A 16,915-nucleotide genomic window follows, 5' to 3' on the forward strand; every position below is an offset into this window, starting at 1 on the left:
TATTTTGTCACTTTAATTACAGTCACTTTAATCAATGATTTGAGCATCATTAATAAACAGAAATGTAATTCCTTGAACCCTTTACGAGCATTTGCAGTAGTAATAGGAGTAGAAGTAGTAGTAGTAGAAGTGGTGATAGTTGTAGAATTGAAGCAGAAAAACTTGTTTCCATAGTGGCTGTTGGCATTTTTTTAATGTCAAGTTTGATATTTGATTCTTCAAGATGCCCTCGAGATGCCTAGAGACTAATGCGTTACATGTTTAAGCCCACTCTGGCATTGTAAGCGTGGAAGGAGGTTATAAACACACAAAGGCCTCAGGAATCAATCAGGTTTGTGAGTTGCTGGAACGATTTGAGGATGTCTAGCAAAAAATGCGTAGCCATTAAATCATTCCACTGCTCTCCCGCTCTCTCTCTCTCTCTCTCTCTCTCTCCTCCCCATTTCAATCTATCTATCTATCTATCTATCTGTCTATCAACCTATCTATCTACCTACCTATCAATCTATCTTTCTATCAATCTTTCTATCTATCTATCTATGTATATCCATCTACCTATCAATCTACTTATCCATCTACCCATCAATCTACCTATCAATCTACCTATCAATCTATTTATCTATCCGTCTATCTATCTATCTTTCTATCTATCTATCAATATTTCTTTCTTTCTTTCGTTCTTTCTATTTATCTATCTATCTCTGTGCAGATCGTCAACGTGTGCGCCAATGACAGTCAACGTCTCTATGACGTCTGCCTGATGGGAAACTTCATCATCTCCTCCGCCGTCGTCCTGGTTGCCGCTCTGGTCGCCGTCCAGCTCATTATCGGAGTTGGAGCTCTCATCGGCGTCATCATCACCTATCTCATCTTCGTTCCGCTCACGGTTAGTCCATCTTCACTCTATGCGAGCTGTTCCATGTCGGCGTACAAACAGCGTGCGCCATTAACCATATTCATTTATACCCGTAATAGTGCGATTAATGATCGCATTCCACACGGTTACAGAAAGTGCTTTGTAGTCGCTACCAAAGCCAGTGAATATTGCTTCGTAAAAGGCTCGTCAGGTTGATTTGTTAATCATTTCAAGTATTTTGTGTATTAGAAACAGACCACGTTGATTAACAAATATAAAGAAAAAGGTGCCTTTAAGTCCATCTTTCTACCCAGTTAGCTCCAGAAACATTGAATGAGGAAAATAACTTCTTTAGTTTCGTTCCGTGTCCCAGATTTGCTAATGACAAGCTGAGGGCTTATTTCCGCCGTATATATGAATGTATTTAGCTTTTTTTTTCATGCCGTAAAGTCTTTTCTAAATGCATATGTAATAGACTCCCTGTGTTTCCACACAGTAACCTTTAATGGCATATAAATATACTTAGTGTGGTGCCACCGAAAAAAAAGAAAACAAAATTGATTGATATTATATTACTTTGTGTTACTTGGTGCCGCGTTGCCAATTTGCAGACTCTTACTGGAAGGTTAATCTCTATCGTCCGAATGAAGTGCATATGGATTGTTGACCTCAGAGTGCAGAAGATGAATGAGATTCTGACCTTTATCAAACTCATCAAGATGTATGCCTGGGAGAAGCCATTCGGAAAAGCAATTGCCGGTAAGATGGGACCAGCTTTATACTTTTTTTTCTCTTATTTCAAGACCAGTTGTTAACCCTCAAATGCTCTGGAACGTCGATTAATACTGAGACTCAATGCTAATCGGGACCGACACGTTGATTGTTAGAAAGTACCATTCGAGAAAATCCTTTGTATCACAGTTGATTTCCAAGGGTAGGATTCAGCACAGTTCATACGTCCATCTTTTGCTACGGCATTCGACACCAGATGAAAGAATACAAGTCCCCAGGGTACAACATGCTGATGGAAGAGACGTCTCGTTCATTTTCCATCAATTTTTATTTTAAATCTCCAGAAGGTGATGCGAAGAATATTTTATCTAATTCACGGTATTTTCTTCATTATTGCTTTGTATTGATATTGTGTTATCAAAATGTTTGGTTTTGTTGGAAATGAAACGAAATGAAATGAAAATGAAATGGACTGAAATTAAATGAATGAGACGCTGTGAATCTATTAAGTGGATTTCCGCTTGTTAGAAGGATGTTCACCATAGAGTCTTTTAGAATGTCTAAAAATCATTACCATGAGATTTGACATTCCATCAACATACACAACTGTCGAATTCGTTAGCAGGCAAGCCTCAGCGCTTTTCTCTCCCTTTTTTTCTCTCTCTCTTTCTCTCTCTCCTACCTACTATCTATCTATCTATCTATCTATCTATCTATCTATGTATCTATGTATCTATTCATTTGTCTTTCTAATATCTATTTATCTATATATCCATATATTTCTATCTATCCATCTATATGTATATCTATCTATCTCCATATCTGTTTATCTCTATCTATGTACTATATATATTTTTATCTATCTATCTATCTATCCATCTATTTGTATATCTATCTATATCTCTATCTATCTATCTATCTATCTATCTATCTATCTATCTAATATCTGTTCATCTATCCATTTGTCTATCTCTCCACCACATAGCCGTACGCGAGAGGGAGTGTGGGTTTCTGGAGAGGGCAGGCATCCTCCAGAGTTTTAGCATCTCCATCATCCCCGTGGTTCCAAGCCTGGCCGCAGTGGTCTCTATCATCATCCACGTTGCCATGGGCAACTCGCTCTCAGCTACAGAGGTACGTTACTGGTTGACTTTGATATGATCACATCTCAAGTCAATCGCAAATCTAACTTCAGATTCAAATGTAAATTCAAATTTTCATGGAATTCAAATTGCATCTTTATATTCAAATTCAGTTTTAAAAATTATCTGTAAATCTAATTCTGGTTTATTCTTAACCGAAAATTCAAATTCATTCCATTCAAATCCGAATACAATTTTGATTTCGGCGTCTTTTATGTTCAACAAAACAAAAGTGGACATAAAACAGATGATAGAAAATGAACTAATCATATCAAAGTGAAAGCAGAACCACAAAATCTTCTTGCCTTTTAACAAACGATAATAACAGACCCCCACATTAAAAAAAAATGATAACAAGACTTCGTAATAGCTATCTGATTAGTACTTTAACTACTTATTCTTAACTAAAATTTTGAGTAGATTATTGATTCAATCATAGTTTCTACTCGTTTCCGTTCAACTTCTTTGAACGAGTTATGATGAAATTATTCAAAACTTTCGATGTAACAGACCGAATGATTTCAGATACGGTTTCATGATCGTTTGTAAATGTTTGTGATCGATTAATTTGCCTTAAAGAATTGAAACAAATATATTTCATATCTACATCGAAGTAAATGTAGCTTGGCTTAGTGCCAGAAGAACGTCGCCATATACTAACTCGTGCACTAGATAAGCCCTATGGCGGAGTTCCTGTGAATACAACAACGTATTGAGCAATACTCGAGGGTTTATCCGCTTTGTAGGATAGCACACAAAAAAAAAATGAAAAGAAAAAATATATACATATTGATGATGTCCTTTCCTTCTACCAAGAAGTAAGGTCAAATAAAACCGGGTTGTTGTTTTCTTTAATCAAAATATTTGATTCTATTTCGACTCGTTCGTGACTGAATCCGGGTGACCGGCGGCACTCCTCCAAAGTCAACACAGCTCCGGCGTTGAAAAACAATTTTCGGCTTATTTATATTTGCTGTTGAAGTGTGATCAAAGGTCACGAGTAGACTTTGCTGGAAAGTTGTCCCATTGACTTGCAATGCAGATGTTGTGTTTTTTTTTTCTTTAGTGTTATTATAACTGTATTTTCGTATTTCTTTTATTATACTTCTCAGGATTATTTTGCTCTGAAATAATCTGATTCTTGTGTATTTAATATGTTTTCTGCAAAGAGCCTCTCAATGTATCAACAACAAAAATGCGCTATTGGAAATAAAATTGCATTTGAATTGAATTGAATTGAATGCTACACACACTTATGAATATTTCACAATCTAATGTTTCCACTTGAAAGGTTGTCTTGTGCTTAATATCATGTTGTATTCTGCTATAACAAATTATTATTTGTGCTATAAAAGTCACAAAATAACCAGAGCTTGTATCAAATCCTTACCATATTTCAAAGCCATTTGTTTGCACGCAATTAATATGAATGTAATGCAGCTCTGGCATTTTACCTAGGAATCAAATTAAACCTGACTACTGATATCTAATAATTCATACCACAAGCATAGTTCCAGGATTGCAACTGATTGACAAATTGCCCTACATCGACGTAAATATCGATGAAGGGGAATTTGTCAATCAGTTGCAATGAAAACATCTCGACGGAAGAAAATCATGAATTTGAATAGTTCCAGGATGTTCCAATATTACATAGCTTCAAGTTCAAACTTTTTTATTTCATATCCGACAAATTGTCAACACACTGTGTACAATGAAATATTTGAGTAATTGAGTACATAATGACACAACAAAAAAAGGTACAAAAATGTAATAAACATAAATGTGATGTATGAATAATAAAATGAATGTACGTAACGTTGTGACTACTATACAAATTTTAAATGTGATGTCAAGACTTTAAAGTGTGATCAAAACGCGACATTTTTTTACTTTGATAGATTCGATTCATATGCCTCTAGAATGAATCCCATCCCGTACCCATTATCATGTTTCGTTTCAGTGAATAGGGAGCTTTAGATTTTAGACGCGCAGACGTTCAGAGGGAAAGAAAAAAAAAAAAACATGTTTTGAGCGTGCGCAGAAGCGTGCGTCAACTTGACCCAGGCTTCTGCGCACGCTCAGTACATTTTTTTTCCCCTTTGAACGTCCGCGCGTCTAAAATCTAAAGCTCCCTAATATCTAATTATGAGAGGAAAGTTTAGTCAGTCCTCGTCTAATTCTCCCTCGTTGCTGCTCGTTCTCTCACAGGCCTTTACTCTGATCGCTCTTCTGAACGTGATGCGAGTGGTCCTTGGTCCCACACCCTTTGCCGTGAGGATGCTGGCCGAGGCAGGAGTGGCTCTTGGACGTCTCCAGGTGAGCAGACGATCCAAACTAACATAGCAAACTAAATATATATTCAGAATTCATATATTCATATATTCGTGTATGCATATATACTGTATATTCATATGCTGCTTATATATTTATATATGTATTGATATATTCTTATTTGTCTATGTATTTAGATATCCTAATATCTTTATATACTCTCATTATTCGCTGCGTTGAGAGTCTGAAGAAGCTTGACCGATATGGGTAGAAACTGTTATTCTTTGGATACTCGATATCTATTTATAGTTTGGTTCAAAGTTGCATTTCTTGCATTTTGTTCCTTAACCATACAACATAATAAAATTATACCAATTATACCATTAGGCCATTAAAACACGAAAAATGAAGACTAAATTATCATTCAACCATCTAAACTTTCAGCAATAACGATGTTTTTACTTAGATGCATTATATGCAAACAAAAGATACATACACTTAAGTGTATGCGTGCACGAATATAAAAAAAATGAAGTACTGTACATTAATGGACAAATTATCTTGTGTAATCATTCTTTGTGGAATGGCTACTCTCTGTCTTCTATTATGATTACTCCTCGGTTGTTTTTTTTTTTTTTTTTGTTATATACATATTAACTGAAGAGACCGTGTTTGATATCACAACCCAAAGTTGTCATTAGTAATCAATGACAAATACCAATGATTTGCAAGCATCGGTACTTGAAATAGTGAATATTCAGTATCCAGTGATGACGTCATTACTCAATTTTCAGGCCATCCTGGTGCTGGAAAAGATGAAGCCGAACGAACCCTTGGAGGACACGAGTGAGAACATGATCGAGATCTCGAAGGCTACCTTCTGTTGGGACGTCATCCCGGCGCATCGCGACGTCGAGGAAAAAGGCGGGAAGAACGACCAAAAGAAACGGAACTCGTCGTCGTCTGATAAGAATGGCGGGAAAGCAAAGCCCGTTAACGGAAGCGTTGATGGACTCGGTAGGCTGAAAAAGAGATGAGGAACTCGCCATTTAATGTATGATATATATCCTACAGGTAGAGAGCCAATGAGTACACTCCCAAGTACCTTCGATTCACATGACCTGGCATTATAGTGGTGGGGATATCACGTATGACATACATTTATCTTTATAAAGACGCTTTATGTGCTCTATGTGAGTGCTGTTTGGCACAGAAATATCCATTGTGTTGAATACACACTGTCCAATGTCTCTGGCACAAAAAGGGCTAAGGGAGTTATTGATCATCACTCTGAAGTTCCGCAGAGATGCTTTCATAAAGTTCTTCCGAAAGATATTACAGATTATAACCATAATCATCTTTGTCCTTCTCTTCCCCTCTTCTTCTTCTTCTTCTTCTTCTTCTTCTTCTTCTTCTCCTCCTCCTCCTCCTCCTTCTTCTTCCTCCTTCCTTCTTTCCTTCCTTCCTTCATTTTCTTTAATTCAGTAAAATGGTGATGTGAGCATCCTCTAAAGTGGACTCAAAATGAAATTCAACCCCTTCCCTGCCTCACACGAATTGTCACGTCATTCCGAAAGCTTGAACTGTCACAAACCACAACATGAATATTTTCAATGGATTTTTTTTTCAATTAATGCCGCAATATTGAATGTCCTGTAAGCGATGATCACTTAATTGATTTTCTATATGACATACTTGGTTTAAATTCCTGTTCATCTCGTGATCATTCACAGATACAAAGCCACAAGCAAACGACAAGATCCTCAACGCAAACTCTTCAAACAATCGCTCGACGTCTGACTCTTCAGTTGTTGAGTACGACAAGAGCAAGCTTACTCCGGCCTTGTTTGACATCACGTTCAATTTGAAGAAAGTGAGTAAAGTACTATAGAATTCTTTCTATTCGTTCGTATGGATTCTCGTAAAGCTCCAATGTAAAAAAAAAAAAATGGTTACATCTCATTTTCTTGGAACATCGCGTATGTTTGATATATACGATGACATTGATCCTACACTTTCCTCACTTTTCGAGTGGTTAGCGACGTTTTGGTTTAATTGTTCCAAGGAAGGAGTTCTTGTATACGTTTAAGTACATTCTTATGAACACAATAATTTGATATTCAATACTTATTAACCCTTCGCCTCCCAGGGTCAACTGACCGGTGTGTGCGGACTGGTGGGTAGCGGTAAGTCCTCTCTCATCTCCGCCATCTTGGGCCAGATGGAGAGGACCAGCGGGTCATGCAAGGTCCGGGGACGGTTCGCCTACGTGGCGCAGGAGGCCTGGATCTTCAACGCCACGGTCCAGGAGAACATCCTGTTCGGTAGCAAGATGGATCCCCAGCGCTACGACGCGGTGCTGACGGCCTGCAGCCTACAGCAGGACATGGAGATCCTTCTGGACGGAGACCAGACAGAGGTAAGTCCTGTTTTAGTTGCTCTTCGTGATTTGGGGGCTTTTTGTTAGCATCAGATTACGGCGCACTCAGTTGTGTTTTGGTTGGTGACGTAACAAAAGTCTGATACCCGGATCTTAGCAAAGAATCGAGCTACTTGAACATTGAAGCTCGATTTGTGGCCACTTTGTACAAGCCTATTTGTGTATGTGTGTGTGTGTGTGTGTGTGCGAGTTTGTATATGTTCCTTCCTATCAAAACAGTAAGAGGTGATCCCCCCTCCTCACCACCACCACCACCACTACCAAAAGGGAATGGGGAAAAAAACACTTCAGTTCATAAACCGAACATCGTAGCCTTACATGAATACAGATACCGAATCTTATAATCACGTAATTCTAAGGTTGATATCATCTGAGCTGTTTTGAATATTTTGAGCCCCATTTGGAGTTTGGGAATATACCACCGTTCTTGATGGCAGAAAGGGAACCTGTATGGGGTATCCTGAGCCCCATTTATAGTATTAGACCACCACCATTTTCAGCAAAAGGGGAACCTAATTGGGCAGTCTGTAGTTGGTGAAGAAATGATCACGGTTTTTTGCCATTTTTGGCAGATTGGTGAGAGGGGCATTAACCTGAGCGGGGGTCAAAAGCAGCGAATCAGTCTGGCCAGGGCCGTGTACGCTGATCACGACGTCTACCTGCTCGACGACCCGCTCAGCGCTGTGGACGCGCACGTCGGCGAGCAGATCTTCAACCGGTGCATCAAGGGTGCCCTCCTGAAGAAGACGGTTCTCTTCATGACACATCAGCTGCAGGTGAGGGCAGCAGACCAATTGAGCAAACCAAACTCATTAGACAAATTCAAAGCCGCCATAGACAGTGTAGTTTCCCAGATGGTTTACAAATTGGCAATTCTAACAACCGAGTCCTATGGGAAAGAATAAACACCTTATTAAGATGGTACAGGTTTTACCTTTTCCCTACACCTACACAATATTCAAGTTCCTTGGGACCGCAGGTTTTCAACAAGAATGCATTTTCAATTTTTCGATTTCAATTTCAATTTGTTGTATTTTTCAAGAGAATGTCATTCAAAAAAGCAATTGTCTATGAAATACGATAAGACAAATTACTAGGTTCAACTTACAATAGGTGAAATCGTTACCTGAATGAACAACTATCTCGATATGAATATAGTGGTCTGTCTACTGTGGTATTGGACTGTAATCTTACCAAGGAGGAGACATATGATGGGGCCTACACAAAAAGAAAACACAAAGTTTGTTAAGGTCCCAGAATAAAATCAGGTATAGGGAAACGTGGAACACGGATATCTATTTAGACCAAATAATTTAGATCAAATATTGATCACATCGGCAAGCTTTTCACCAGACAGTGACTTGAAAATATATATATTGTTCTGCAATAGACTTTTCAGCCATAGACGTGGTGGCATAGATAAACTTTGTTCTGCTTTTCAAGAAAATTCCTGTATCATGCGGTACATTTCCTCCCCTTTCGTTCCCCCTACGTAGTTCCTACAGGATTGCGATAACATCATGGTGCTACAAGAGGGTCGTATAGCTGAGCGGGGAACACACAAGGAGCTAATGGAGAGTGGAGGGGAGTACGCCCGTCTCATCACCACCCACTACGCCAAACCCGAGGAGGAGGAGGAGGAGAACACTGATGAACCCATGTCACCAAACTTGAGAAGGTTAATTTGAAGACCTTTATTCTCACAAGGATTATATTAAGGCCTTTATTTTATCTATTCTAGTCCTAATGTATTGATTATGAAGGCTTATGTCACATCAACATTTTTGTCCTTCATTCAGACTGGAGTGTTTTATTTTAGTCGCTACTTATTGTTGTCTCCTTGCAGAAGAGTCTAACACAATCATGTATATACGTCTTTGCAGCTTACATAATAGGTTTACAGCATTCAATTAGGATCAAATGGTGATGCTATTTCACTTTCCGTTTAGATCACATGAAGTAGATACATTGTAAAAGTAAGAACATCATCATTTCTCCATGCTATGGTGATTTGTCTTTTTCTGTTGAATTCATTCTTCTTCTTCCTTTCCCCATTCTTCCTCATTCTTCCTTTTAATTCCCTATTCATTTCTGTTTAATTTGGATCCAATTTTTTTTTTTCTGCAGACAAATGAGTCGCCAGAAGTCTATGAGTCGCAGTGTTCGGAGTGATATAGATGCTGAAAGTGTGGCTTCCTTTCATGAAGGTAAATCACTGACTTTGCCATATATCTTGAGTCTTGGACAGAGTAAACTTGAAAGGGCATTCTTGTTTTGAAATAAAGAGAACTTCCTTTAACCTCTGAAGATGTTGATCATCGAGATTGAGTTTTACGGAGTTGAGGTGGTGACTGTTCGTCTCGCGAAGAAAATCATAGAACGTCCAAATTTCATTCTTTATATCTTCGGGTGTCTGTTGTTGTTTTTGTTTTTGTTGTTATTGTTATTATTATTGTTGTTGTTGTTGTTGTTGTTGTTTATTTTATTATATATGCCCCATAATATGAAGGAAATATAGAGATTGATTCAGTTGTCCAAATGAGAGCGAAAACTGCTGCCGATGCATACGATAATAATGTATCGAAAACCCATCCTCTCCCTTCGGCCCGGAAGCTGTCCAGCTGACCTCGTCGGAAGAGCGGTCAAGCGGTAACCTCAAGTGGCAGACTTACCATGGTTACATCCAGGCAATGGGCGGGTACTTCAACGCCTTCTCCATCCTCTTCTCATACGCCGTCGTCATCGGCCTGCTCAGCTTCAACACGTGGTGGCTCAGCTACTGGATCGACACCAGCGGGAACAGATCGGTCAGTATCTGTCACTGAATAGCTGATATCTGTTGGTGGTGTATTTTGTATCCAGACAGAACTGCATTTCCACTTTCATTCACATTTCGTTTCTGCTCATTCAAACTTGTATCGTTTATACCGAATCAAGTAGCAAGAAGCAATGCGAGAATGTCATATGAGGTGATATATCTCCTGTCGGTTCACCTATTGATACTATAATCTTTTTTCTACATTAGCATCTATATTTCTTCCATATTATCTGCAGAGCATATCTCATCTCTTAAAATTGAAACTTGTGTCATTTATTTCTCATTACTTCTGGTGGCATGATCATAATTTCAGTGTGATCACAGATGCATGACGTCTGTATGACGTCACTTCGTAATTTTTTTAATACTATATTTCATGCCCCATCATAGCCCGACCAAACGCCGTGCGACATTTGTGTGCAGCGACAGGGCTGTGTTTAGTTAGCCCCATCAGAGCTTGGCATTACTGGGTCTTACAGTCAATTCATCCATTCTGACGATTTCAAATAATATTCAAAATATTCTAATACCATGATGATATTCATTTTCATTGAGATTTTTGTTGCTAATCATTTATGCTTGTATCAGTACAATTACTTAATCGAATAACAAGAAGGAGCGCGAGAAGATCATAATCATTTTCTTTCTCCTCATAGTACAACGAAACGACAGACGGCTTGGAGCCCACGTTGGTAAACGATCCTCAGCTGGGATTCTACATGGGTGTGTACGGCGGCTCGCTGCTCTTCATTTTCGTCCTTGCACTGTTGAAGAGCGTTCTCTACGTGAAGGTAAAACAATGGTCACTGCGATTTAAAGACACGCAATCGTGGCGAGTGGTTTGTGCGGCACGGAGACGAACGCAACACGCTGCCTCCCGCATTCTGTATCAAATGTAGTGACCCCGAATGAGAATGGCGGTGGCTCAATGGGTCAGCGAACAACACTCTAGACTGCAAGAGGTCTGTGCTACAAAATTAATCTCCTGACCCAAAATGGCTGTTCGAGCGAGCCACGAGAGCTTCCGAATGGACGCACACTCTCAGTGCGCATGCGCATGAAGAGAGGCCAGAAGAGCCACGCGTCTTCTGGGGGGCATTTCATGAAGGAACTTGTCGGATAAAATATCTGACAAGTCAATTATATCTGACAAGTTTTGAGAAATTCTTTAGTCTGATTGGCTGATTTCTCTGAACTTGTCGGATATAACTGACTTGTCAGATATTTTATCCGACAAGCTCCTTCATGAAATGCCCCCCTGGCCTCTCTCCTCCAATCACCGCAGCTCGCGGTCACAATGTTTGTGTATGATGCGTACACACACACGCACACACACACACACACACGTGTCTCAGTGGCAGCATTGTCCCACACCGAGTCGGGCATTGCGCAATTGCATGCACAAACTTCGGTCGTTCGGGAGTTTACATACCATTAGGGATGACGATCGTCCGCCTTTAAAATGCACAGCTCATCTGATAATAATTAGCGAGCTTTAGATCTGTGATGCGAACGCTAAAGACGACGCTTTTAGGCTTAAAAATGATGTTCTGCACATGCGCGAGCCAGCCGTTTCCATTGTTTAACCCAGGAGGCTGCGTCGTTTTAGCGTTCTCTCCGCAGATCTAAAGCTCGCTAATGACAATGATTATAATGATACTAACCGAAGTCGCTTGTAATGCTCTGTGAGAACATAATGACGCAACTTATTATGTCACGTACTATGAAATGCACTTGCCTCTATCGTAATTTTGATTACATCATTTTGCCCAGCAAACGCTAAATATGAGGATCATCTGTTCTCATTTTGAAACATTTACTTTATAACGGGATAATGGTATCGTTCGTTATTGGTATGTGTTGGTTTTTTTGTAACTGGTTGCAAGTCTTCTTTTTTTTTTGTGGTGGTTTAGTTTTTGGCTTAATTTTCTGCATTCAAGCAAGTGCAAAGTCAACATAAATTCCAGAGATAAAAAGAATGACAAATGCACTGATTGATATCATAACAAATAGAAAAGTATAAGATAAACAGGTAGATAAGCATAAGCGGTAGTAAAGTACGGTAAACGTGATATACAAAACATTTGAATAAGATAAATATGTACTAGATATTTATCCCAGTAATGAGAGAGAGAATTGACTGAGGGAGATCGCCATTGTGAGCGGTTAGGCTGGAATAGGGCCTCATAAAAGGAATATTCGGCGACACAACTCTCTAGGGAAATATTGAGAGATCAAGTGGCACCAGAAGATGCAGGTGTGGGTGCAGAATGCAGTTGAATATTATCAATCCGTATTAATCCGTATTAAATCTCATTCTCTGTTCATATCACAGCTATCTTTAAAAGCGTCCTCTACGATGCACAATACGCTCTTACGGAAGGTGATGCGAAGTCCCATGAGTTTCTTCGATACCACGCCCACCGGACGAATCCTCAATCGGTTCTCGAAAGACATGGACGAACGTGAGCAGCATTTGGTACCTTGAATCCGGAAGCACTTACATAACATCTTCCAGGTCATCTTTCAAACGATCGAAAAGAAAAAAAAAGACAGATGCGTTCTGGAGTAAAGCTAGCAATCACACACTTCAGATAACGTGTTCACGTCTTATTCCGTTTGAAGGGGGTGACACACAGGGCCGGCGGAGCGTTTTCAAAAGTGGGGGCGGGGGGCCACTTCCGGGTTTCATGAGCTAAGAAAAAAAAAAGGTCCTCAGCTCATCTCTCCCCTTCCACTTCCGGGTTTCTTCAGCTGACAAGCAAACAAAAAAGGTCTTCAGCGAAAAAACATAACATTACCGCGCTCACACTTTCAGATCTCTGTCTATTTCTTTTTAGTGCCACTTACGTACTTCCGGGTTAAAAAAAGTGGGGAGGGGGGGGGCCCAATGTGAAGGCTCCGATTAATCTACACACAAATTGGAAAAAAATTCAATATGAAATGCGATAGAAAACTTGATAATAACCTTTGTTTAGTCGCAATGACTTAACAATGATGTTTTAAATGAGTAGAAAGTTGGCGTTGCTTTGTCATCCACCAAAACAGGATTGTTGTGGCACTTGCATTCACTAACTATGGGGAAAGATGTGACCCAATGGCATAATATAATCTTATTTAAATACCTGATCGCTATGCGACCAGATCCAATAAAAACACGTGACACTAGTCAATTCTATTACTTTCTCATAACTCCAATTGTATCATCATTTTTTGCAACTTTGTTTGCTACTATTGTATTTATGAAGTCAATTTTAAAAATGGTGTGGACTTGAACTGTTACGATATTTTTCTTCTTCCCTTGCAATCCAAACGCAGTCGACGTCTTACTCCCAATCAACCTCGAGCTCACTCTGATGAGCATGTCGCTGATCCTCTCGGCCATGATCATGATCTCCGTGGTCTTCCCCTACTTCCTCATCATGTTCGTGCCCGTCATCCTCGTCTTCTACTTCGTCATGGCCTTCTACCGCATGGGCGTCAACGACATCAAACAGCTGGAGAACGTCAGCCGATCGCCGTGGTTCTCACACATCAGTTCGACCGCCATGGGGCTCTCCACCATCCACGCCTACAACAAGACCGAGGAGGTTATCAATCGGTAAGTGGTGAGCTTAGCTCGTTCCTGCTCATTCATGGGCGCGTTTTGCTCAACCCATCCAGTCCTTGAGATATTTTGAAGGAAAAATCAAATACGCCGGTTACTTGGATAAGTCAAGTTGACAGGGAAACGCACCGCAAGAACGGAACGACATAGCAATCAGCATCACCGTATGCAAGAGTGTAGCAGAGAAGAAGTATTGGAAAGTAAGGCGCCCTCATGTGCCGTGTTCTGCAAGGCTACCAGTCTTTGCTACAATAATTATCACTTTATCGTCATTACATTGGCAACTCTAAATCTTACTGCATTCTATATGTTACATTGGAGAAAGATGAGATGAAACTGCTTAGATGCCTGATATCTACACAAACTCTGAAAGAAAACGGGAAATTTGATTTTTAAAAGTATGTTGCCAATCTAGTGTCACTTTAGAAACCGTTAGCCATTAAGGTTTTTTTTTTTATTTTGCCTGGAAAATAATTGTAATCTTTTGATTTCAATTGTTTTCATATTTCTCAAGAAGAAGCCATAAGAGGAAAAGGGAAATCATACAAACACAAAAATCACAAAGTACAATTTAGATGAAATATTCACCCAAAGATACAACTGTCTCGATATGAAAATAAACCTAATGGTCTGTTGTCAGCGCATTGGTGACTAAAATCTTGCAAAGTTGAAGAAATATGATAGGGCCTATACATAAAAACAAGGTCGTTAAGTCGTAAATCCCAAAATAAGATCAGGCACCTTCTCGTCTCAGTTTCTCTTCCACATCGTGAAAAGCTATAATGAAGGAGGTCAAAGATAGGTTGAATGACCTTTGAGGATGATCAAATATCACTTAAGGGTCTTTGCTAGGTCAAAAGTAACTACTGTAGTCACTGTGATCTGTCTGTGCAGATCAAATTTTCCCATACGAAAATAAAACCAGCTGGAGATATAGATGGGTACGCTGCGCTTCCCTTGTCAAAATAGACCAATAACCACGACTTAGATGGTAATGCTAGAACGTCTATAGAAAAAGCTCTTTAGGTCAATTATGGAATGATTTCGACGTGCTGTTCTTTTGCAGTTGCTATCACCATGGCTGCGAAAGCATCGTCCTTGAAAAAAAATAAAGCAATAAATACGATAAAAAGATATCAATTTTTAATGGAGTTACACAAAATAATGCAGTTTAATGTACCGTTGAAAGTGAATGATAGGAGGCAACATATCATGTGTCCGTCTTGCTTGCTTGTCCTTATCAAGGTACAAAGGCAAGTTTAGATAATATTACACCGTATATTCTTTTGTCCTCTTGTCCTGAACAAGGCACATTGTGGGCGAGCTAAACAAGGCGCCCTACTTTCTCATCCCTCGATCTTACATTCCTGCATATGCGGAGTTGATTTGTTATGTTGTTTCATTCTTGTCGAGTGTTTCCCTATTAAATTTGCTTATCTATTCAATTCAGTCCAATTCAATTCAATTCAATTCAATTCAATTCAATTCAATTCAATTCAATTCAGTTCAATTCAATTCAATTCAATTCAATCCAATTCAATTCAATTCAAAGTTTATTTCATTTTTCGACAAAACATATAGGCCTATATTTCACTTCCTTTGATAACAGATAAGGTAAAAAAAGCATTGTAGGATGGAAAGACTATACAATGATTGAAGAACCTTATAGTAATTATACATTGCAGTAAAAAAAAGAAACAGAAGTGGTCAAAGTAAAGTACATGTTTAACCTTGCGTAAAGTGCGAAAAATGGAGGGACCCTCTAAAAAGACAGAGCTTGTAGAATCTAGATAGCGTGTTGAAATTATAAGTGTGATTAGAATTTAAAGTTCGTATGGTATTTTATACACAGCTGTTAAGGAAAAACTGGTCCTTCAAGATGGTATAATCTAAAGTATAATCTCAAAAAAAATATAATCTTTTATATCAAATCAGTGTGTATACAGGGATACTTGTTTAATCATTCCATCTTCCACTCTTTCATTCATTCATTCGCTCATTTATACGCCTTATTCATTCATGTAGTCATTTCATAATATACAGTATATTATTAATCATTCTTGTCTACACTTATTAATCTCCTTTATTTTTTTTTTTCTTGTGTGGCAATTTTACTGATTGTCTATGCATGCAGGTTTGTCGACTTACTGGACGTTAATGCCTACCCACTGATGTTGTTTCGGATGGCCAACCGATGGGCCGGGGCTCGCCTCGAGTTCCTCGTCGTCCTCATCATTACTGCCACGAATCTGATGGCTGTGCTCACCAACATCCCACCCACACTGGCCGGTCTGGCTGTGTCTTATGCTATACAGGTCAGTAGAGATGTAAAGAAATGCCCCGCCCTATTCATTTTAACCCATCAAGTCCCGGGACCATTTAAGTGCTGAAATAATCATTCTATCCTCATAAAAGGAAATTTAGAAGTCAGTCTGAGAATTAGAAGGACCAACTTGCCATGTAGTTTTAACTAGTTCATGAAAGCTAGACATTGCCGAGTTTTATTTTGTTCAAATGCAATTACGCTCCAGTCTCAAAGGCTAATATATCTGAGTGACGATTATTTCAGAGTTATTCAGCCACAAATGATGTTACGTTTTACACCTTCGCAGCAGAAAAATATAATTTTTGCCATATTCTTGTACACGATCAATGGAAGATCGTGAGATGTTGAAGTGATGAGCTTACTCATTTGTATATTTCATATCAACTGTTCGAGAACTGTTTTTCAAAAATTTGCAAATCTTTGAAATTTCATGACTTTCTCACTTTAAATCCGATTTTGATTACACTTTCTTTTTAAACAAGTGGTCAGAAATTCCCACTAGACTGGTAACTTTGAGTTTTTGCAGCACATGATTATTTTGGAGAAAGATGAGATAGAACTGGTTACATTCATGAAATCTGCCCGAAATCAAAAAGGTTTAAAACAAAACGGACACTTTTATAGAGAAACAGGCATCTTTATCTTCTGAAATGTGTTTGCCAATTAAAGGATCATAGAAATAGGGAGAAAGAGGTTTTGAAAATTCTGCGAGCAAAAATA

At 39.0% G+C, this 16,915-nt stretch overlaps 1 protein-coding gene across 1 annotated transcript in view; it reads left to right on the forward strand.

The window, feature by feature from the left end:
* LOC139734445 (ATP-binding cassette sub-family C member 5-like) overlaps window positions 1-16,915 on the forward strand; it is a 31,954-nt gene that overhangs the window by 8,360 nt on the left and 6,679 nt on the right. Inside the window, exons 6-20 of the mRNA XM_071645230.1 lie at window positions 710-886; window positions 1,468-1,615; window positions 2,574-2,722; window positions 4,942-5,049; window positions 5,799-6,021; window positions 6,738-6,877; window positions 7,154-7,423; window positions 8,017-8,220; window positions 8,941-9,122; window positions 9,572-9,651; window positions 10,058-10,251; window positions 10,919-11,053; window positions 12,598-12,727; window positions 13,581-13,863; window positions 16,004-16,184. Coding sequence (XP_071501331.1) covers window positions 710-886; window positions 1,468-1,615; window positions 2,574-2,722; window positions 4,942-5,049; window positions 5,799-6,021; window positions 6,738-6,877; window positions 7,154-7,423; window positions 8,017-8,220; window positions 8,941-9,122; window positions 9,572-9,651; window positions 10,058-10,251; window positions 10,919-11,053; window positions 12,598-12,727; window positions 13,581-13,863; window positions 16,004-16,184 — 2,604 coding nt within the window. The remainder of the gene's footprint in view (window positions 1-709; window positions 887-1,467; window positions 1,616-2,573; window positions 2,723-4,941; window positions 5,050-5,798; window positions 6,022-6,737; window positions 6,878-7,153; window positions 7,424-8,016; window positions 8,221-8,940; window positions 9,123-9,571; window positions 9,652-10,057; window positions 10,252-10,918; window positions 11,054-12,597; window positions 12,728-13,580; window positions 13,864-16,003; window positions 16,185-16,915) is intronic.

The sequence above is a fragment of the Diadema antillarum genome, unplaced genomic scaffold (assembly GCF_040938485.1).
Source record: "Diadema antillarum isolate AM-2024a unplaced genomic scaffold, OU_Dant_1.0 seq00000526_RagTag, whole genome shotgun sequence".
Taxonomy (NCBI): domain Eukaryota; kingdom Metazoa; phylum Echinodermata; class Echinoidea; order Diadematoida; family Diadematidae; genus Diadema; species Diadema antillarum.